This window comes from Chelonoidis abingdonii, chromosome 18 (genome assembly GCF_003597395.2).
Source record: "Chelonoidis abingdonii isolate Lonesome George chromosome 18, CheloAbing_2.0, whole genome shotgun sequence".
Classification (NCBI taxonomy): domain Eukaryota; kingdom Metazoa; phylum Chordata; order Testudines; family Testudinidae; genus Chelonoidis; species Chelonoidis abingdonii.
This window is the reverse complement of record NC_133786.1, coordinates 6440082-6463305: the sequence shown is the minus strand read 5'-3', so window position 1 is coordinate 6463305 and position 23224 is coordinate 6440082. Positions and strand designations below refer to the sequence as shown.

The 23224-nt window shown below is 41.1% G+C and overlaps 1 protein-coding gene across 6 annotated transcripts in view; it reads left to right on the top strand.

Annotated features, from left to right (window-relative positions):
• The window catches only part of ARHGAP32 (Rho GTPase activating protein 32), a 341478-nt gene that overhangs the window by 244999 nt on the left and 73255 nt on the right, over nt 1–23224 (top strand). For 3 of the 6 annotated variants that reach the window (XM_075073474.1, XM_075073473.1, XM_075073475.1), the window contains 2 exons: nt 6522–6603; nt 14021–14071. In XM_075073474.1, coding sequence (XP_074929575.1) covers nt 6522–6603; nt 14021–14071 — 133 coding nt within the window. The remainder of the gene's footprint in view (nt 1–6521; nt 6604–14020; nt 14072–23224) is intronic. The other 3 variants (XM_032802390.2, XM_032802389.2, XM_075073476.1) reach the window with 1 other exon arrangement.

Sequence of the window (23224 nt, the reverse complement as noted above, 5' to 3'; positions counted from 1 at the left end):
CAGAGGAGATGGTTTAAAGGTTCTAGGGAAAAGGAAGGTGTTGTGTAGGTAAGGAAAGAGATTATGAAACTAAGAAGCTGCAGAAATGACCTGTGGATACATCAGGAAGGGGAAGGAAGAATAATAATTATAAAATGGAAAAGACTCTAAAATGTAGTTGTCTTGAGGATGAGAGAACCTGGATGAGATAGAGATGTTGAGGAAGCGAAAGAGAATAAGATGAGATTTCAAGGGTAGCATGAGTCAATTGCACTTGAATGATGATCAGTAGCAGGCAGAGTTATCTGATGTATTAAATTTCTCTTTGCTCCATCTGAGCGTTGCATCGCTCCTGGGTGTCTTATACCACTACTTCTGTGTTAAACATTCCACTCACACATTAAGGAATCTGGAGGAAACTAGCTCATGATTCACATGCACAAAAAGATCAGCTACGTTGCACCGTGTCTGGAAATTTTGAAAGGGAAAGTCCAGATTGACAGTGTGCATTTGTGTGCAGATAACGTCTGATAAGTTACGTCATGTCTGGCTGAAGAGTCAACAGTCACAGGATGAAGATAAGATCAGAAATAAGATCACGGGCAGTTAGGAGTAATTTCAGGAGTGAGGGAGCTGATTCCACATGCTCCCTCTGAATATCATAAGGCAAGTGTCAAGTTTTTATTACTTCACTTGAGGTGGCTAATTCCTCCCACTCCCTAGTCTCCATCCTAATTCCTCCCACTCCCTAGTCTCCATCCTGAAAGCTTAGACTGTAGATGAATTTTCATGTTTGACAAGGGATGTCGTGTTTCATTAGTGCTAGAATTATACCTAAATACAGTGTCACATAAATCCCTGTCATGGGGCAGTTGTGGAGAAGATTGTCATTGTGTTAGAACTAGAAGCCTCCATCTAGCAAATGGACTTTTGTTAGAACCACTTTCCAGGCCTGGGTATAACAAGACAGCGTAAGCAGAGCAGAGTAGCCAAAGACCAGGCTGATTGGATTATTCATTGCAAACTGTCAGATTTCACACTGAATTTTTACATCCCCACTGAGTAACTGCACACGTTTGTCGAATGGGAGCCTTCCAGCCGGTATATACTCATTCACACACAAACATCCAAGTCCCTTCCACATAATAAACCTTTCTCCCTTGTCATTCATGTGAAGAAAACTAGCCGCACAGATGTTTATGTAAAAGCAAATATGAAAGAATACAAATGTGGTTGGATTGAATCACGGATCAGATTTAGGAACATGTTTGGGAACTCATCTTTCTGGTTTTCACTCTACTCCAGTGAAATGGCTCCATAAGGAGCCCATGACTTAAAAAAAAAAAGAAAAAAAAAAAAGGCTCCAAATATCAGCACTTCCATTGTAGCAGCGTCTTTCCTGATAGATGGCAAAGATGCTCTAATGTCTGTGATGCAACCTTCTTCCACCCATGGAACAAGGTGACTACTTAGTGTTTGCTTTTAAGACGTAAAGTGGAGTTTTTAATGACATTTTCACTGATCTTTATGTTCAGTGTCCTTAATAAATCACAACATTCACTATAAGATTATTCCCCAAACACAATCTCCTCCTCATTAAGTGTCACTCTTCTCAACCGCCTCAGTGTGGTGTTTTCCTTCCTTCCTTTCTTTTTTTCCTTCATCCTCTGTTCTTTTAGTCTTTCACTCCATCCCCACAGCCCTCAAGAACTAAAACCCTGGAAACAATCATTTCTCTTTGCCCGTTTTGAGATGCAGTAGCACGTTTTGCCATTCTTGATAAGATCTCTGTTGAAAGACAGACCCATGAACCCCTGGCCTTTCAAATGTCCCCTCTAACCTGTATTCCGTACAGAGCACTGTTAAAATTTGCTGATTTAAATCCTAATGCTGTTTGGGATTTCAGGAATGTGTAGCATTCCCCAAAAGACCCATAGATCTGCCTTAGATTGGTCAGGACAGTGAAACAGACTATTAGTTGAGAGTGTTTTTTTCTTTGTGCATAATTTTGCAATGTAGAAGTTTTCAGAGTAAAATAAAATGTTTGAATGCGAGAGAGCAAAGCACGTTTATGTGAACTGAGCACAGGTTTGCAAACTCAAGTCTTTAAAGGAAAAATTGTAGCTTCTGTTTGTTGCTTGGGGAACCCGGTGCTGGAGGCTCCCATCTGGCTGGAGAGAGACGTCACTAGTGACACAGGCATTGTGAAAGAGCCCGCTGGATGCATCTCTAGTGACGACGTTTCTCAGCCAGACGGCCACCTCCATTTGCAAGATCTGAGGTGCCAATTGCATAACATCTTAGACAAAATTGTATCTGAGTTTAGTCCTGGCAACAAAAAGTTCCTACACTATGAGCAATTCTGCTGCTTTGCTGAGTGGAAGGGCTGCACTTTACCTGTAAGTATGTGACAAAAGTGTGTGTGTGTGCGTATGTGTTTGTGTGTTGGCCATTCCCTCACCTAGCCCTGTGTTTTCTTGCAATGCTGTTGACATTAGAGTCCTTCGGTCCTTGCATGCCAGTAGCACTAAAGTTAGGACTGTGCCTTGCCCTTCCGTCAGTGGGGACATTCTTTGTATCCTCTTTTTCCTGTCTTGCAGCCATGCAGGGCTGAGCACCATAAAGCACAAAGAAAATTCTAGAGGGGAAGAATCTGAGTCCTCATGCTGCTAACTCTGACTTGTGCCCACAGTCATTGTCTGGAGTATTTACTGTGCAGATTGATGTCTGTAATTCTGTTAGAAAATTGGTCCATATTGTCTGTTGTATATCTGTTGTGGGTTGTACCTGCCCTGTAGTGCCCCCTGCTGAATTAGTGTGGTGCTGCATGTATTCCATGTCTCAGTTTCCCTTCTCAGGAAGCCCGTAACTACTTCAGGCACTCTTGATGTATGACTTAATAATATTCTCCTTGGGGCTTGTTTATTATGAAACCTCATACAAAAGGTTCCATAACAAAAAGTCCCAGATAAACAAAAGGTCCTTCTGGCTTTCTGGAGCCTGCCCTGTAACCTCTGTTCCCAATCACCTCAGGGTTATCTTCTCAGTTGTTATTTCTATCTTTATGGCAGGAGCCCAGCCCTCCTCTTAGAACTTAGGTAGCTCAAGCAGTTGTTGTTCCTCTCCCTTACCAGGAGTCCCCAGCTCTCTTCCTGGAGCTGGGTTGCAGTTTACCTCTATTCCTGTGTCTTCTCCTTACAGCAGGCACTGCTGCCTACCTCCTGCGGCTGGATAATTAAAGCAGTTGTTGTCGCTTAGCTGGCTCCACTTAGTCCTCAGGCTGGTGATTCAGGATACCTGAGTTGGGATTGGTCCTGCTTTTAGCTGGGGGTTGGACGAGATGACCTCTTGAGGTCTCTTCCAACCCTGATATGACACTGCAGGAGCTTTCTCTTACTCCCTTCAGTGTCTGCCCTACGTGAAGGCATCTGCCCTACGTGAAAGAGGGGGCAGCATTTATGCTTATCCCCTTGTCCCAACTCATCCCCAGTTGGGAGAGAGGGGAGCCTTGCCCCAGGCCTTTAAAGAAGCAATACCAGGGTTTCCATCCAAACCTTGTTTGCTCCTAGGACTCTTTCCTCTCTCCCAGTATCTACCAGGTCCTTGTATCTATAATCAGGCCTTATAACACCTAAAGAGCCAGACCAGGAGGCAGGGTGGACTGGCCTTAAGGAGCAGATTATGTTCCAGACATTGCACTGTGACAAGGTAAAGTAGGATGACTATATATTATAAAGCAACGTTTCCAAAAGGATGATTCAACTTCTGCATTAGTGGTGGTTGTGATGTGATAGCGGTAAATATTTTAGCCAACAAACTCGTTGAGCTCTTGTTGCTCACAATTTTTTTTTGTAATGGTTCATTTTTATAATAGCAGTAAGATACATCCAGGCAATGTATTACTGTCCTATATCTGTATGATAGAGTGGCTGAAGACACAAGATCTTATCAAATTATCCTGTAATCCAAGGAAATATGGCAACACCCTGGAATGTCTTAATAATAATAATTTCTTTACCCTTCTGTAGACCCTTTCACTGAATGCTTTGCAAGCATTAATTAAATGTCAGACCTCAGCTGCAAAGAAAGAATCATTATACCCATTTGAGGAAATCGCTTAGGCACATGCTTAACTATAAGCATGCACTTACATACCCGTCTTGATTTGCTGAATCAGGGTCTTACAGAGGAGTAAATCGAGATGCTGAGAAGCAAGATAAGTGTGTTTTTTTTTTTATGTAGGTATTGAAGTACAGCAAAACCTGCAGCAGGTCATTAGTGCAAGAGCTTATCCCAGCATTGTTTTTTCAAGCAAATTTCATGCATGGTGTGAAGGCTCCTAAATTCAGCTTGCGTTATGGTCTTGAAATGTGATAGAAAATAAAATTGAAGATTGCCTTTAAGCCACAGTATGAATCTGTGCAATCAGTGGTGCTTCTCTGCACCCTGATGAAGGGTCTATTGTTGTGATGTGGTGTTTGGCATATGCTAGTGGGGGAAGATGACTCTCTGCATTAGATAATGGGTGATGATGCTTTTGATGCAAACAGAAAATAAAGGGTTGATCAGGTTGTCAGACTTGAAGTCCCTGTTTGACATTGTGCAAAGTAACATCATCCTCTTGAATTCTATTACCTGGAAAGGTGTTTTATATAGTTTATATGTGGCTTAAATACAATTTTTTAGAAGAAGTGTTGGGGACTCCAGAGAGGGAGAGAGAAGGAAATGTACACTCTTCTGTCTGCCAAGAAGCAAATGCAATACTAACTAGAGGTGGCAATGGGAACAGAGTAAGTAAATTAAACTCTTCCTGGACTTCCTGATGTTATATTAATGAGGGGCTTTTCTCTCCACTCTACCTCAGTCACTAATGTAATTATCTGGCAAACAGCATATGTGAAACCAAAGACATTAACTTGTCAATAAACCAGTAAATTATTATAACGAAACCCAAACTAGCGATGCTGTTTTAAAATTGCAGCTTGCTTGCCCGTCACTGTGTAAATTTTAAAGGGACGTGCATCCATCGGATGAGATTGAGCCTATCCTTAGCCTATGAAAAAAAGAAGTTTTCATTTTGTTTGGTAGCTGCTGTTAGAGCTGTAATGCCTCCTGTTTGCTTAGATTCACTAAGGTGTGAACAGTTTCCCCATTAAGATGCTTAAGAGCTTCGTGTGTCTTCCCGTGTTGGCATCATGAGATACCGTGGATCTGGCATAAAAACTAAGGCTGAAGTATAATTACAGTGGTAATGGAAACATTATTTATGATTGTGTCACAATAACCCAACCTCTCCCCGCTTGATTTAAGATGTGCAGCAGTCTTTACCTTTAGATGACCTTGCATTTATCTAAGTATATATCATCCCTGCTATTAATTTTAGTACATTGCCAAATCCTTTAATCCTGGATCATGCTCTAACAGTGCCCTGCTGCATCTGTTGAGATTAACTCTTGGACTGAACTCACTTATTTATACAAAATCATGAAAACTTTGTATGGAAGGCAAGGAAGCAGATTTAAAGTGGGTCAGAGCAAGGCATAAGGGGTTGGTTGTGACCCTGAAAGAATGATCACTTGAGAAGCTGGGAAGAAAAGGTGACTCAGTTACAGAATATAAGTCTTTAGAACTGGTACCAGCAAAATGAAGTCAGGAACTTGTCGAGACAAGTGCAGCTAAAAATGATATCCTTTAAATGGCAGTTAGTAATGTTTGTTGTTAACCTGGCAACATGGCGATGTCCTCCTGAGCATCTGCCGTGTTTCCTCTGGAAAGAAACAGCTGTGTGGAGTGTGTCCTGAGATGTCTAGAAGCAATGATATAACTATCTTGGTGTTTGCTGTAGAGACTCTGAAAGTAAACAGTGCTGCAGCGTTCATTCCCTAATGTGCTCCCTGAGCTGGAAGCTGCATTGTTTCTGTAATAGGGCATTGTGAAAACAACTGCGAGAGAAAAATGCACAAATATATTAGTCTGCATTTAAATTCATTTTAAATAAAGCAATAAAAATAGAAGATATCTGTGAGTGTAAAATATCAGCAATGGAAAAGACATCAGTATTGCTAACATTCTGAATTCAGCTGAGTGATATATCAAGAGCCAAAGAGTGTTTCTCCTTTCATAGTATGCACAGAGTTGGAAATTAACCCCGGTGTAGACTAGAAAACGGTTTTGCATCCCTCAAATTTCACTTGAGCCTGCAGGCCATCTCATCTGTGTGCCCAAATGCATAGTTTGTTGCAAGCTGGAATATTTGTGTCCTGTGGAAAAAGCTTTCAGATTTATAACAAAGTTTAGTGTATTGCACAACACTAATTACTCGGCTTATAGACTTTCTGGTTACATCATTTTTGAAAAATCATAGTTATACTAATCCATGTATACGTTTCATACAGTTGTGGAGCATACAAACAGGCTTAAAAGAGAAAAGATAACTAACACATGGCTTCTCTCACACAGTCATTGGCAGTTTACACAGCTTTAACTGTACTATCTTAAATATTTTGCATTCATACCCTGTGTCTGTTTTTCTTGTCATACAGGTGGGATTCTTTCCGAGTGAGTGTGTTGAGCTAATTAATGACAAAGTTCCTCAATCTATGACCAACTCTATGCCAAAACCAGGTAGGTGTGTGTGTGCAGTTATTCAAAACATTTTATGGAAGTTCTCTCTTCCATGCTCCACATTTTATCACTTCTTTTACACTTCTCATGATCTGTTTTTCCCTGCATCACCCATATGTTCCGCTGTGTTGGGCGTCTTGCATTCTCTTTGTTTCGTGAGCTAATATCAATGTGCATTTCATGTGTGTTCTGAAATATTTAGACTTCCAAAGTTTTGGGGTCCCTTCCACAAACTCTGGGTACGCTCCCTTCACCAATCCTGCTTTTGATGCCTTTGTCAGAGTGTAGTATGTTGTTGGTTTCTTTGTATGGAATGTAGGGATGATCCAAAAACTGTTATGTCCACTTTGATACAATGGGGAAGATAGATACAGTGGGACCTGGGGCTGGAGTAAGGTCTTGTCTACACAGGGACACTCAGCAAAACTTGACTTTTAAAGTGGATTAGCTAAACTTCATTAAATCCATGTGTGGGCACTCTTATTTAGAATTAAAGTGCCCTTAATTTGGTTTAGCTTAATTCACTTAAATCAAATTAAACAGAATTGAGGCCACTATCACATTCCGAATAAAATCATCTACACAGGAATTTAATGTGGTTTAACTAATCCACTTTAAATTCATACTGTTAGTTAATTTGGAGTAATTTTCCTTATAGCCCCTCTATAGACAAGCCCTTAGATACAATAGGACTCAGATCCTAATCATCCCTGATTCTGGATCTGCAAATCCAAAGCCCAAACCCACCTTTCTCATCCCACTTCTCTTCTGGATGGCTAGGTGTTGTATGAAGTGCAGGACCATTATTGCGGGAATGCATTGATCAAGGAAAAATTAAGTGGAGAAAAAGATGTTAGACCTGATTCTGCCTTCAGTTCCACTAGTCTAGTTCAGGGCTAACTCCGCTGACTGGTGCTTGTGCATGCACAATCAGTCCTCATTTATTTCTGCACCTCCTAATGATACTGAGATTGTTCTTTGCTCTGTTTTCTTAAAAAAAGGTCACCCTAACTGCTGTGTCTGGGTCAAGGGGGAAACGTCTTGAAATCACTGATCTGTCTGCATTAAAATGGTGCAGTGCAGCAGCAAGTAATCCCTCTAGAGTAATTGAGTGATAAGGAATGAAGGATTTTCCCCTTTTCTAGGGAATGCCTGGGAGAACACCCATCTTAATGACCCGTTTTATCTACCAAGAGTGCAAATCTGATGACACTTTTTTAAAAAATTGTGGTTCCAGGGATTGATTTTACTAAGTGATATACCTTTTGGCAAATTCCATTTTAGTGCTCGGGGCTTGTGGCTCACCAGTAGAGTCATGAACGCTAAGGTATCTATGCAGTGCATCAATCTGCATGCTTTGAATGGCTGAACATTCAAAAAGAATATTTTCCACTGTTGCCCCAGTCTCCCTGCCCTGCCTTCATCCTCTCCAGGAACGTGAGAATGCACTTGTGTTAGCTTCTCTGTTGCACAGCTCTTTAGCAAGTCAAGTCATTGCAGCAGGTGTCCACTTAGTAAATCCAATATGCTTTCTCAAAGCTTGAACTTGATCTGTAAGTACTGGAGTCATTCACTTCTCCAACCATGTTTTTATCAGTCCAAATATGTAGACAAAGGTATCTTTAGACCCTAATATAAGCTTATTATTATATTTATCATTAAATATGGCTCAGGCAATTAAATTAAATTTCATGAATTGCTGTTAAGTAGTTTCTTACTAAGCCTTAATGAGAGATAATAAAGCAGCATAGATTAATATATCGTATTTGGCTTTAACAGCACACTAGAGAGGTGTTTTTTTCATAATCAAAGAAAACATTTGCTTTAGATTCAGTATAAAAAGCGCAAGTTCTGTTGCAGTTAGTACATGAAAGAATTATTAGATCTCAGTGTTAACCTTCCGTAATAGTTGCCCCATAAATACAGTAGGCCCCAAGGATACAGGATTTACTTAAGGCTACCAAGAAAAAAACCAAAGCCATATCTTAAGCCTACATTCAACAGAACCTGCACGTTAAAAATAGAATCTTGATTTACCATCTGTCCCATTGTAAGCAACCTGGTTTGTGACTGGAGGTATTTACATTTATTGTAGGCAGCACGGCAGCCTGCATATGTGGAAAATCAAAAAATATTTTTAACTATGGTCAGTTTTTTAGGTTCTTCTCAGAAATGACCTAATATAGAAGAGCTGCTTAGATAGGACAGGCCAAACTAGTGCCTATGGGTAACATTTTCAAAAGAGCCTAAGTGCCATTGACTTTCAGTGCGACGTGGACCCGGATTTTTAAAGATATTGAGGCATTGCTGTGCTCAGCATTGTGACACCTAACTGATTTAGGAGGCTAGGCTTCATTTTCAAAAGGCACCTAGGAGCCAAAATCTCATTGACAGTCATTGGTATTTTGGCTCCGATGTGTCTAAGTCCCTTTTGAAAATGAGATTTAGGCCTCTAAATCAGTTAAGTGTTGCAATACTGAGTGCAGCAACCCCTAAATACCTTTAAAAATCTGGGCCTTAGGCTCCTAAGTAGCCAAATCCCTTTTGAAAATTGGACGTAGGCTCCCAAATCACTTAAGTGCTTTTGAAAATTTACTCTGTAGCCTTTTATCCAGCATCACAAAGAAATGCATCAGAGTCCCAGTTCAGTCAGGCACTTCTGCATATGCTTAACTGCCTTGTTGAAAAGGGACTGATTTAAGAATGGGCTTAAAGTAAAGAATGTGCTTTGGTGCGTTGCTAAAGTGGTCCCCAAATTAGCACCTGCTCGCACCTTACTGGCAATCTCAGCGGAAAAGACAAGGCATGGAGACTGAACTATACATTCAGTTTTAGAAGTGGTCCCTCCACAACATGGTTAAAGTTGTATTGGTGGGACAATGTGGGGAAATCTATATTTCTCCTACCTGTGCTGTGTATGTTCTGTGAATATAATGCGTGCCTCAGGCTTCCAGAGCAATTTCTAAACACATTAAAATTCACAACAGATATCTTTTTAATTATGTATATTTTAATGTTACCAGAGAACAGTGAGATGCTTTTCCAACAGGAATTGGTTGGGGCCATGTCCTTACTTTACAGTATTCCAACCAGAATCAACCTAAGGTTTTAGATTTGGACTCAGTAAGGCATATTTAGCAAACTGTGACCTTTGTTTCCTTAATCAGAATGTTGTGTGTGAAGCATTCAGGATGCTTTATATCTACAGCATTGAGTTGTTTGCCATGAAGGAATTTACAAACATAGAACTGATTATATTGTTTAATTGCTCATAGATTTTGCTGAATTAAGTAATCTAATGAAAAGCAGATGCAGAGCAAAGAATTTCCTGCCCTGCTATTTGTTATCATTCATAATGACTGAGATCTTGATTTGCAGAAGTGATGGGAGTAACACTTTAATATACCCATAAAATACTAGGTTGGGCTTAAATGAAGTACAATTAATGAATGAGATTCAAATGAAAATGAGATGTAGTAGGGTAAAGAGGAGAGGTGGGACTAGGCACAGGCTGCATCTAGGAATAATATTTCTTTAATTATAGAAGTGTTTGCTAACACCAGAGATGCAAGCTGAATAACTTTCTAAAGAATAACAGGAAACCTGGATTTAAGTGAAAATTGTATCCATTTTATCCAGTTATTCTGATATTCAAAGGACTAACAAAAGAAAAAATGCTTCTTGCCTTGAGTTTGCTTTAAGATATATTTGACAATAAAGCTTGTAACTAAAACTATTAATTTCTGAACATACTGATGGCATCATTTGTGAAATGAAAGCCCAGTGTAACACTTCAAACCCATTTCAATTCTGCTTTAATACAGAATTCGTAGTTGTGTGTAAACTTATATCTTCTTATTTCAAAATAAACAGCCCGATTTATGATAGTTAAAGTAGATTCCTATATTGCTTGGAATGAGTTGGCTTTTTATAACCATGATCTCTGTCACCGACATCAGGCTTATAAATACCAAGCTTTAATTTCAAGTGTATTTCAGTTTTTATTCTGCAAACATAGCATCTCGAGTCATGATCCAGTGAGACCTCACAAGCTTAGCTAGAGAAGACTCAATCAGTACCTCCATGGAGCAGTACATAGAAAAGCTAGGTGCTTCAGGATTTGGTGAGAGTTATTCTTTGAGTAGATTTTCCCTTTTAAATTTACATTGACCAGTGCCCCAGATTATTTCTAGTGAGCCCAGTGCCGCAGAAGTAGAGCTGGGCAAATAATGGATTTTTTGGTTCACTGGCAATTCTGAAAAATCAAAAACATTCATTTAGGGGCAAACTAATAATGGAATTTTTTGAAAATTTTGGCTAGCGAAAAATCAGAAAATATTTCAAGTGGAATTGAACTCCACACAAATTCACGAATAATTTTTGGTCAAGTGAAACTTCATTTTTCAGCGACTAAACTATTTGCCAAAATATTTTGCCTAGCTCCATGCAAGGCACCTTCCTCTTTCAGTTGAGACCCACAACTGATGACATGTCTCTGTTTATTAAAAACTCCATAATACATAGAAAGAGTGTTAGCGCTGGCCAAATTCCCATTTGTTTGAGTAACACTAATCTACTTTCTTCAACTCCATTTCATTTGGCAGTGGAATTCTAATCTTCACTTCCTTTCCCAAATGATTATGTAGTGTTGGTGTGTACTGTTTCACAACTAGTGTGTCCCACCCCAGAAGTGACCGAACTTGAGTGGTACTGTAGATGGAAGTAGTTCCTGTCTGTATGGTTTTTAAAGACTTTTGGAACACTTGGAGATGACAGATGAGACACAGATTCCAGATATTATTATTCTTCCTGGTGAGATGTGAGCCTTTTCAGCCTGCTGCTTAGCTGAGGGAAAACCTATCGGTGTTTTTCTTGTGAGTGGAATGTTTGGAAGTGCCTTTCAAGTGTTATTTACTCCTCTCATCCAGTGCTGTTCATCTCTGGTAGGTGTTGTCTGGGAACAGGATGTGCATTTGTTCATATCATCTCTGTCAATTTTTCATTAGAATGATTTTAGGCACCATCTCTTTTTATGTGTCGTCTTTGGTCACTAACCTTTGGATGTCAGCTATGGTAGTTAGATGTCATTTAAAAAAGGGTATCATACTTATCCTCTGCATAAACTCTTTGTATGTCTTACTTGTTAACATGTAACTTGTTACTGGGTGTCTCATCCTGCATAAAGCTTTGCTTACCAAATCTTGTCTCAGAAGTACTTTGGCTTGACAGTTTGTTGGAAGGTGTTTGAACATTGTCACCTCTTAAATTGGGAGAGATTAGTGCCAATATGAAAACTGCATAAATACAGTTTACGGCATGTTGACAGCATTAAGTTCTGAGTGTAGTGGAGAAGGGGTGGGTTAGTGCGGAACATCTCTCTCTTTCTCTCTCTCTCTCTCACTCATTACCCTTTCAAAGCCCTGAACTTGTTAAAATTCCAGTGGGGCTGTGCCACCACTAACCCAAATAGCAGCCTTGTTTATGACCAAGAAATTCATTTTGTTTAGATTTAACGGGTATATTTACTTATCTACTATCTATATGCACATATATACTAGCAAAGCCTCATTAAGGCTTAACGCCATATGTATAATATCCATTGTAATTATTTATAATATAATATATATAGGATTTTAAGTCTGAATGAGGATTAGCTAATATTTTAATATGTGTTACAAGTTGTCACATTTTTAACATAATAATGAAGACGAATCAAAACTCCAGATTCAAATAACCCACTGAACTTCAGAGGTGTTTAAAATCCAGGTCTGCGGCATGAATTGAGTATTGGAAATGAATCGGTCATTTTAAATGCAAAGATGTAAAACTGAGTTGCGCCACTTGTCTAAGAGATGGTTGCTAACAAAACAAATGCTGAAGAATTTGAACCTGCGTTAAAATAAGATCGTTGTAAACTCTGGAGACAAGGACAAAGTGTTTTGTTTAAGATGTATTGTAATATGCAGGTGAAGGGAGCAAACAGCACAGGTTCAGTAATGCAGATCCTGTATTTAAGCAGACTAGTTAACATTGGTTAATGCCCATTGGAGATAGACTCTAGGTGGCAGTTACTCTAGACAAAATATAAATTGATTGTTAAAAGATGTATAATTAAATGTAGTACCATTTTTGTTAATCCTCAACCATGATTTAAAAATAATTAATTATTGAGTTTTTAGTGTATAACTTTCCTGTTAAAACTAAATTGAATTGGAATTTTAGTGAGCCAGCTTGAGGCTAAACTTTCAGTGTGCTGCTGGAAAGGACCCAAACGCACTAATGTGCCTGGGGCTGATATATGTACTTCTCTGTGTAGTAGCCTGAATATGTTCTTGTAATATTGACAAACTTAGAGACCAGTTCTACAAGATGTTCTGTAGTCTCAGATCCCCTTGAATTTAATAGGTGCTGCAGGTGGTCAACACTTTGCAGGACTAGGGGACCCTCTTCTACACGTGCATCTTGTTGTTAAATTAATTGATTTGTTTTCCCCAAAGCATCTTCCATGTGCATGTCTCAGTTGTTATGGGCACCACCTGTCAGTCAGCCCATCAGGTTGTGTGCTCATAATAAGACTTTAACAGGACATAGTCAACGTGTTTTAAGACCCAGATTTAAAGTTATCTGATCAGGTGCGAAATTACTTCTGGATTCTTATTGGCATTTGGTTTTTTTAATTAATTATAAAAACAAACCAGCCCTTGGGGCTGACACATCAAATACACTCCTCTCACTATTCTGCAGTGAGTTAATAGAGTAACCCTGTTATCAAAGCCCTGCATTTTCCTTCACATCTTTGCAGGCCGTAATGCACAGACTGAGAAGTAAGTTAAAGCAGCTTTTTGCTTTAGCACCATTAGAAATGAAGCAAAATAAAATGTAAAAGGGGACCCAGTCAAGTAGAGAAGTATATTATTTTTGTAAATGTCATATTGCGAACTCCGGAGATGATTTCTGTCCTGGTTGGAATTGCCCATCTTTATAGAGATGATACAGCTCCCATACTTGGCTCTGATTCAACAAAGCACATGAGCACATGCGTGACCTTAAACACATGCTTACATCCCACTGAAATATTGGGGCTAAATCGTGTGTTCAAGTGTGTTGCTCAGCAGGGATGGGATAAAAGTTAAAACACAGGCTCAAGAGCTTTTCTGAATCAGGCCCCGTGTTAGGTGCTGAGTCCCTTGAACTCCTGTTGACTTTAGTGGAGTTCAGGGCACTCAGCACCTCTCAGAAGGTTTCAAGCATCTTGCAGAATTGATTAGGTCCATATTAATGTACATCCATATGTGGGTTTGCGAGGAAATGGCACTGCATGCAGTCTAGCCACGCTTGAATTGAAATTGACCCATTTTGAATGCATGCATGTTTTAACCATTTCTTTCTTTCTTTTTTTTTAATTGTACCTTCCCAGTATCCCCTGCCCACGGAGCCTGTCCAGCGTCTTGGAGCTACTTCCCCCCTTGTATGTTTTCATTTATTCCTCTTTTTTCTCTTTCTCTCTTCCTTTTTGCATACATGCCAGTCAGTAGCTGTGATGCTTTGAGGGATGTTCAAGGAAGTCAAAGCCAGACTGTATTGCAATGTGGAGACTAAGGGGGGGAATATGATAGAGGAATATAAAATCATGAGTGGTGTGGAGAAAGTGAATAAGGAAAAGTTATTTACTTGTTCTCATAATATAAGAACTGGGGACCACCAAATGAAATTAATGGGCAGCAGGTTTAAAAGAAATAAAAGCAAGTTCTTTGTCACAGCGCACAGTCAACCTGTGGAACTCCTTGCCTGAGGAGGTTGTGAAGGCTAGGCCTATAACAAAGAACTAGATAGATTGATGGAGGTGAAGTCCATTAATGGCTGTTAGCTAGGATGGGTAAGGAATGGTGTCCCTAGCCTCTGTTTGTTTGTGAAAGGGTGGAGATGGATGGCTGGAGAGAGATCACTTGATCACTGTCTGTTAGATTCACTCTCTCTGGGGCACCTGACATTGGCCTCTGCCGGCAGACAGGACATTGGGGTCGATGGACCTTTGGTCTGACCCAGTATGGCCATTCTTATGTTCCTTCAGGATCTTTAAACATAAAACAAACGCAGCTGGGAAACAAAGACAATGATAGTTCTAACCCTCTTCTGCCAAAAATGCTCGGGTCAATAAATGGCATTAAAACCATGATCAAAGATGGAGAAAACACCTTCATAATCCCCATGCAAACAAAATGAGGGTGTCAGCTGGAAGAAAGACAGGCTAAAAAGTTGGGAGACGCAAGAGAACTAAATATAGCTCATACAGCACATTATATATTTTAAAACAATCTTCAGGAGAAAAATAATTAAGCTGATTTCCTTAAAAGTGGGTAGATAATTTTGTTAGTAGTGGGTGCTCCCAGCCCCAGAATGACTCTGAGAGGACCTGAGAGTAGCATTCTTTTGGTGCCTGGAACAGCGGGGCCCTGATATTGATTGGGGCCTCTAGACACTGATGCAACACAAATTATAATCTGTCCAATATCAGTAAAATTATACCCCATTGTCAGAGATTTAAGATCTTAAAGATGGAAGCCTGATATGTCTTGAGCCTCCCTTGTACATCCCCCACCGTAAGATGCTTTTTTTTATTCTTGGGTTTCCATGGTTCAAAAAATAAACTTTTAAACATATTGGTTATTTAAAAAGTCCCCATCTCCTGCCCCACCCTTCCCCAGCAAATTGGTCTAAAGATGGCGCTTTGCACTGCATAGTGGGGAATGTGAATGTGGTTCCTATTCCCAGTATCTTCCTATGTGGATCAGCAGGGATTTGGGGACCATTGCAGAGACATCTCTAGCTGGAAGGAAGGTTGTCATTTGACAACACTCGTTCTATCCGTTATGAGGAGCTGCTTTGCTGAATGCCCCCAGTGAGGCAGTAGGGGCTCACAGACTTGGCAGAAGGATACTGGCCACTCGTGAGGTCGCAAAGGGGAGCAACAGAATAGTACATGGTTGTGTCTCTGATAGGACCATGCAGTAAGGGAAGGCTTTCCTTCTTTAAATACTGCCAGAAGTGTCAGTAATCATAAAGGATCTGTTTTCTTTGTCATCCCAACTTTCGGTGACAAAGTAAAGAGCCCCAGCGTATTGATATTGGGGCAGAGACTCCAAGAATGAGGGTAAAGTTGATTGACACGAGGCCATATTATTGACATACAATGCAAACAAATTTTGCCGTGAGGGTAGTGAGTACTAGTGAGAGCCAAGAGGGCGTTTGGTTTTAAGTTTTTTGGATGTGTGGAAGAAACAGAGAGAGGAAGAGTCTTCTTCATTTCTTCTTGTACAGAAAAACTTTGTGGGAAAGAAATAAACCTTGATCCCTCCAGAAATGCCATTCGTTCTAGGGTTCAGCAGCAGTTAACCTCAGATGATGTGTTGTTTTTTTCTCCTTTGTAACATGAAAAAAAGCATGGCTACATCTCTGGTTACTTAATGCAGTCTGAAAGGTCAACACTCAGACTCACTCTGCTTTCAAACCATTTTGTTAGAGGGAAGAGTTCAAACACTCAATCAAGTATAATATTTCTGCTCAAAGGTATAAAGCTTATTAGTGGTTTTGTTTGTTTTTCATGTGAAATTAATTTCTTTTGGCAGCCATGTCCCTTTCTGAGTAATATGATTGAAGCAAATAGATTAGAAATTTGGCTGCCACAGGGCATGGAACACCAGGACATACCATGTGCGACTTCATTGACATGGCTTAAGTGTTGATCTGTGCTCTACACCGGTGGTTCTTGTTTGTAATATTTCCCTACGTCAAAGGGTCCCAGTTGCACATCTCCTTTTTCTAGTAATTTAGGAAGATTTTGTGTGTGTTTTATTTTTTAATAGAAGTTTCCCTTCTCCCCCCAGACTTTCCCAGTGTTAGGGGGTGGGTATCTCTCTTCTTTGTTTTTCTGCTCATGTAGTTTTCTTTAGAGTTAGAAGGAGATGCATGCTCATCTAGGAGGAAAGGTTTATAGAGCATGAGCCTAATTTTAAGTTTTGCTGAGCACCCCTGGCTCCCGTTGACTTCAATGGGAGCTGAGCACCTCTCAGAATGAGGCCGTATATCTTTAGGGTCCTGACTACACCTGACACCGAGACTGTGCAAGCTACAGCCACCCCCCGGTGCTAGCAAGGTTCTAGCACTGCCATTATCAAAACCATGCTGTAAACTCCCTACTGAGCTATCTGCAGCAGTTTTCTCCGGGATGGGGGGAGAAGAATCCTTATACACCAGTGTTAGGAACCTGCTGACAACAATTGTTTTTCCATATGGTTGCAGCTAGCCCAGTTCTTATCAAAGGATAGGCTTGTGGGTAATGTGCTTGCATCTAGTTTTGCCCTCATAAGTGTGTAGACTGTATGATGTGACCTACAGAATCTGTTCCTCAGAGCACATCAGATCAGAACCCAGACTTTTGACGTGTTCTGTTAATACTCTTTCTGCAAATGAAATGGTTAGTCTCCTAGAGTTTGTTCCATTAGCTTTTTTAAATTAACCATGTTTGTCCTTTCTCTTGCCTTGTCCCTCTCTGCATCCCTTTTCCTCCCAATTGCATGCAGATTTGGAGATGGCTAGTGTAAAGCCAGGTTCTGCATGTGTCACAGAGGCTCTGAACCAGTCCCAGCTGAGCTCAGGTAGAGCCATTAAGGACAATTAGCTTCTCAGTGTCCTAACCCAAAGTCTAACACTGTACGTGATAGCAGTAGCTATGTACTAACACCTTAGGTTTGTTTACAGAAGCTAAATATAATTGAAATAGATTGTGTTGATTTTTTATTTCTTTCTGAAGTCTGGAAAAGCTAAAGCCTGATCCTGAAAATCCTTCTTCATGCAAATTTTCCCATTGAAGTCAGTGGAACAGTATGCTAGAGTAAGATCAGCAGGATTGGATTCTTTTAACATGGCAGTATTGACGCTATTCATTTGCAAAATGGGTTAGCTCAGCAATCTCCTCACCTGCATAAGCTCTGAATCTAAAAGTCTGTTCCTTTTATACTGCGTATAAAAATACATGGTACCAAAACCATCTTGTTCATGCACCACAGTGGAGAGCTTGCTCAGACAGGAAAGAGTAGAAATGTGGTTTAAATGCTGTAGTTTTGCAGCAGCCTAAATGGTCATGATGTGTGCACCGTTACAGTGATAGCTAAGAACCGCTGTGTTGTTGTTGTTAGGACTGCATGGCAACAGCCTCTCAGGAGAAATAATAGATAAAATAAAAGCACTCTAAGGGAGCTGAGGGACCGTAGTGTGCCAGGGATAGATCCAGCGTGCTCTAGCTATCCATTCGGCAGTTACTGAGAATGACTCACTAACACACGTTTTAATTTCTTGTTTTTATGAATGAATATCTGGTGTTCTGTCTTTAACATAGTTTTATACAAAACTACGGCCGAAGGGAAGTGAGTGGCAATGGGGTATGTCGCCCTTGTTGGCATTCTCAGCAGAGAGAGATCGATGATGAAATGCGTGCACAAAGCAACCATCAGGTCAGCAGAAGTCCTCCCTCTGAGGGAGGGCTGAGACATGCAGGGGGAGCCTTGCATCACTTCTGTGCCCATTCTGCTGGTGAACAGAGGATTTCATTTTCCAAAGCTGTCAGCAGTGTCTTTCCACCAGCACTAAATTCACCTTAAATGGTTTTAAAGAAAGGGGAAAGGGTAATTAAAAGTGAGATTTTCCCAAAGGACTTAGGAACACTGGTGTTCCATTGGAACTCGTGGGATTTTGTGCTCCGGAATTCCTTGGGTGCACTTAAAAAAAATCTTTGTCAGCTGAACATAATAAAGAAATGAAGAAACCAAGACCCATGAAGTACAGTTATCGGTATGCTGGATCGATGCTGTGCGGTGACAACGGATTAATTTAATATCTTGTGCAATGAGTCATGGTCCCACAGAACTCAGGGCTGTGGATCACATGCTGTCACCATATATTTCTTTGAAGCACTTGACTCTGCCCCCTTGAATTGGAACTGAAGTGTACTCATGTCCACACTATACATTATTCGCACACAGTCCCTGTTTAGTATTGTGTTTCCAATGTTAATGGATATTGCCATTGATGTTACTCTAATAAGTGAGTCACCAGTACTTCCAAGTACTCTTCAGATCCTCCTTTTGCCTGCACTGTCCACAATATTAACATCGTGCTTCTTTCTTGTGCGCATATGAGAGCTAATTAATGAGCTTAAAGTTTGTACAGTGCTTTGATGGAAAGTGCTTCAGAAGGTCTAAGTATTATTTTCATTGTCTCTCATAACTGGACATCTCCCTATTGCCCCCTCTACAGTATTGCCACTGCCTCGATGCTACCTACCTCCGCTGAAATCCTCCTTGGTACTTTTAGCTTCTCACTTCAAAGGTCAGCAGCAAAGGGATTTTTTTCCATTGGGCCTTTGCCCTCTGTTGCTTCTTTATAATGGATAAAGAGGGACTGGCTGGTTTTTTTTTCCTCCTTCCAGTTCTTTCTCAGTATTATTTTGCTGCTATTTTGTACCTGGGAAATATCAGCAGAACTAAGGCAAGTCTTCCTTAGATTTACTGTTTGGGAAGTTTCAGGACGTTTATTGTGAACTCCAGGCATAATGCTTACCACAAGTAGTTCCAGTGACTTCCTATCATTAGAAGATTGGGATTATTTGGGGGACAGTAGCCGTGTCTTTAAGTGACTGCCCAGGACCATAACAGAGGTGTGGGATATGGTATCTCATTGGAAACACTTGGCTGCCCTTTTTTGCTCTTTAAATTCATGTTCAGGGTTACAAAAATAGCAGTAACATTTTCCTCTCAGACATCATTTAACAGCACCCATGTTTCTCTTTCACTCTATGCCTCTTGTCCAGTTCCATTTTCTCCTTTCTTGCTGCAGTAAATAAATAAATAAAAAAGCAGGGGGACCAGAGGAGTGTGCTGACATAATGGGGTACTGCTATATGCAAGATTCACCTGCTCTGCATTGAATTCTAAACCCTAAAACCTGTAGCAGACCATGTGAAGTTGGAAGGGTGGTTTCCCAGAACTTAAATTTTTAATATTCGAGGCATTAGACATTAGATGCTCTCATAAATGTTTTTTGTAGAAGATCTGACGTATCCTCTGCAAACTAGTCTGTGTGCTGTAACAATGTATAAGTGTTGCAAATTGGGTGCGGGAAACATCCAATGTTTGTTCCCTTGGAAACACTATCAAAAGGACATCTTTGCACCCCTCCGCACAAATCTCTAGAAACTGCCTGCCATGAAACTACTCACTGTGCTTTATATGCAATTCAGAGAGCTTCCCAGAGGATTTACAGGCGCGATAAATCCCCTCAGAGCATGTCCTCCATCTGTATATCAGCCACAGTCTTGATCGAAATCTCAAGCTCTTTGCAGACATGGAGCCAGTGAAAAGTGCTGTTTTAAAGGGCGAGTGTCTCACAGTTTGAGGTGACCTGGCAGGACATTTAATGCAACAAATGAAGGAAAAGCTGTCCTTGAAATAGACTGAAGGTGGACTATCTCCCTCTTTGGTCTGTGTTGGCAGGAAGCTGGGATCCAGGATGATCTGTCATAATATGTCTATAGCTGCAGTTGATAACCTACCCTCCACCCCGACCACCCAAATCAGCTTCAGAACATAGAAAGTCAAGCAATGTGAGCAATCAAAAGGCATATTTCCTCATCCTTCTGTGGGATTTTCCACTGGAAGGAGTGTGTCAGTGCCAGGAAGAGAGATCACCATTTCTTCATGGAGTTATGTCCAGTTAGTTCCATCAGGTGCTGTGCAGTGTGCCTGTTCCCTTTCATGGAATGAGCAGGGTTGGGGTGGGTGAGGAAAATACAGTTCTGTTCCCAGAAAACACAGATACCCAGAGATGAGGGTGACAGGTTATCAACTGGGCAGGGGAGGGATTCTGCATAGTGACCTTCTGTGCACCCATCCCTCTGGCTTCTAGCCTTCCTCTGGCTTCCTGAAGGCACAGTTCTGTTGAAACCCAGAAGGGGGCACTCCTAGCACAGAGATTGACTCGTTTCTGCAGGCTTTGTGGGAAAGACATTTAGCCTCCCTCCTGGTCCCTTCTTTAATCGAAGCCTGCCTGCCCTCCACCTACAGAGAAACAACGCCACATGGATGGCTCAGCCCCACCCAAAAAGGGCAGAAGTCTCTGCGCACATTTTCCAGGCAGATGATCTGGCCCAAATTCTTAATGTGAGTAAAAGTCTTGAACATGAATATGCACCCCCCCCCCCAACATTAAGATTCTCCCCCATCCCCTTTTTATATTATGATACAGTCTTTAATAACGTGATCACATGCTGTTTTTTCCACATGACCCCTGCCAAATTCAGTGCACAGAATGGATGGTGCTCACTTACTGAACAATTATTCAATATATTTTTTTCCTCTTGATTGTTCAGTGTGTTACCCCAGGCCTTATTTACTGCATATTACTCAAACCATCCTCTGAAGACAGAGGGTATGTCTACACTACCCACTGGATTGGCAGGCAGCAACCGATCCAGTGAGGGTCAATTTATCACGTCTAGTGTAGATGCGATAAATCGACCCCCAAGGGCTCTCCTGTCGACTCCTGTACTCCACCTCCATGAGAGGCGCAGGCGGAGTTGACGGGGGAGCAGCAGTAGTCGACTCACCGCGGTGAAGACACCACGAAGCTAAGGTTGCGTAACATAGATCAGTTACCCCCTCCTCCCACCAACAGTGTAGGCCAGGCCAGAATTGTTAATTTTGTCAAGGACATGTCCATGAAATTCATCACAAACACTAATGAATTTATTTTCACGACACTGCTATATCATGGCTCCAGGGCTAGCTGCAGCTCTGTTCCCTCTTTGGTCTCTCTGAGTGCACCCCCTTCAGTGTTAGGCTTTGTGCCTTATACCTCCGCTGGGGTGAAAGCACATGATTCTTTACTCTTAGACGAGGTACGTGAGATTGACCATGGTTTTCCAAGCAGATCTTACTGGGTTTGGCATCTGCAGTTCTTCCCTTTGGGATTCTGTGACACATAGTGAATACAGTTTTCAGACAGCCTTCTAAAACGCCAGGTACCGTTTAACCTTAACAGCAGGAAAAAAGCATAGTACAAGAAAAAGGGTTTTGAAACAACGAAAGGTTTATCAATTAATATTTTGCCTATCCTTAGTAAAGATCCTAGTCAGGCCTTACTTTCCCAGTCACCCTGCAATCTAGTTCTGGGTGTCTGTCTGTCTCACTTTACTGGCTCTCCCCTGCTTGTCTGTTTAAATCTAATCATGGTCCTTGTTCACTTGTGTTCACAAGTTTGGACCCCTGACTCCCTTGACAGACTAGTCCAGTGAGCTCAGCATTGCACAGAGGTAGAACATCCAGAGGGACAATGCAGGAGATGTTCTCGCCAAGTGTCGGCAAAGGAGTGACTGTCTCAAGCTGTTATGCTTCCTGTTTGTTTCACTAACAGCTTGCTGTTGACCTAAACCAACACATTCCTACAGTAAATATCCTACACCATACAATAAACATCCCAATAGCTAGGTCAGCATATAGCATTCATAAATTATTGCAGCTTAGCCCTGTCCCAGGAGGTGAAGGGGATATTATTATCCCTGTTTTACAAATGGGGAACCAAGGCACAAAGAGATTATGGTCAAAAATACCCACTAATTTTGAGTGCCCAATCTGAGAGACTTAAGCCCTGACATTTCAATGTGCTCTAGCACTGGATAGCACTTGATATGTTTAAAGCACAGCTCCCATTGACTTCAGATTCAGCTGTGAATGCTCAGCACTTCTGCGTGTCAGACAAATGCCAAGGATTTCAGGTTGGGCACTCAGCAAATGAGGAACACACAATTAGTGACAGCCTGTGAAAAGTTTGGTTTAAGTGACTTGACTGGTATCATGTCGGAACTCTGTGGGATAGAATCCAGTTCTCCAGGGCAGAGCTCACCTGTCTTAACCATGAGACCACCCTTTCTCTTCCAGCAGTCACCTGCCTTACTCCCTCTCAACTTCTCTGACAAACGAGGCAGTGGTTCCTCAGATAACAGCCTCCTTTGCTGCACAACCCTGATTCTTCCTCACAGCAGGTCCATCCTGTGCAGTGAATGATGCAGGGATCCTGTGGAAAAAATAGGATGTGTTCATATAATTAAAGACGGTCATACTGTGCCTTCAGAAAGGGATTGAATTAAGGTTGCCTAGGAAACCTTAGTTCTGGCACCTAACGTTTGAGTGATGGATTTTGCAACCTTAATAATGTTTTCTAATGTAGTTCATTTGTGTATTTGCCCCTAGGCTTTTAAAAAAGCAACCTGAAAAATAATGTTCATCGTGAGGCATAATATTGACACTCACCTGGGTAATTAGCAGGTTGGATCCACTTGAGCTAATGGAGTAACTGATAGAAGTAGAATTCTGCCATGTGGATCAGCACTAGAGGATGTGGGATACCCACTTTGCCAGTAGATTTCACAGAGTTTTGCTAAAAGCAGAGGAATGGTGAGACTCAAGAATCTGGCGTTCCGTGTCAGGCCCTGCAGGAGAGTGTTCTCTAGTGGCACAGACTCTTCAATCCATTCCCTCCATGTTTGACCCCTTCTGCCCTGTCCCTGTCT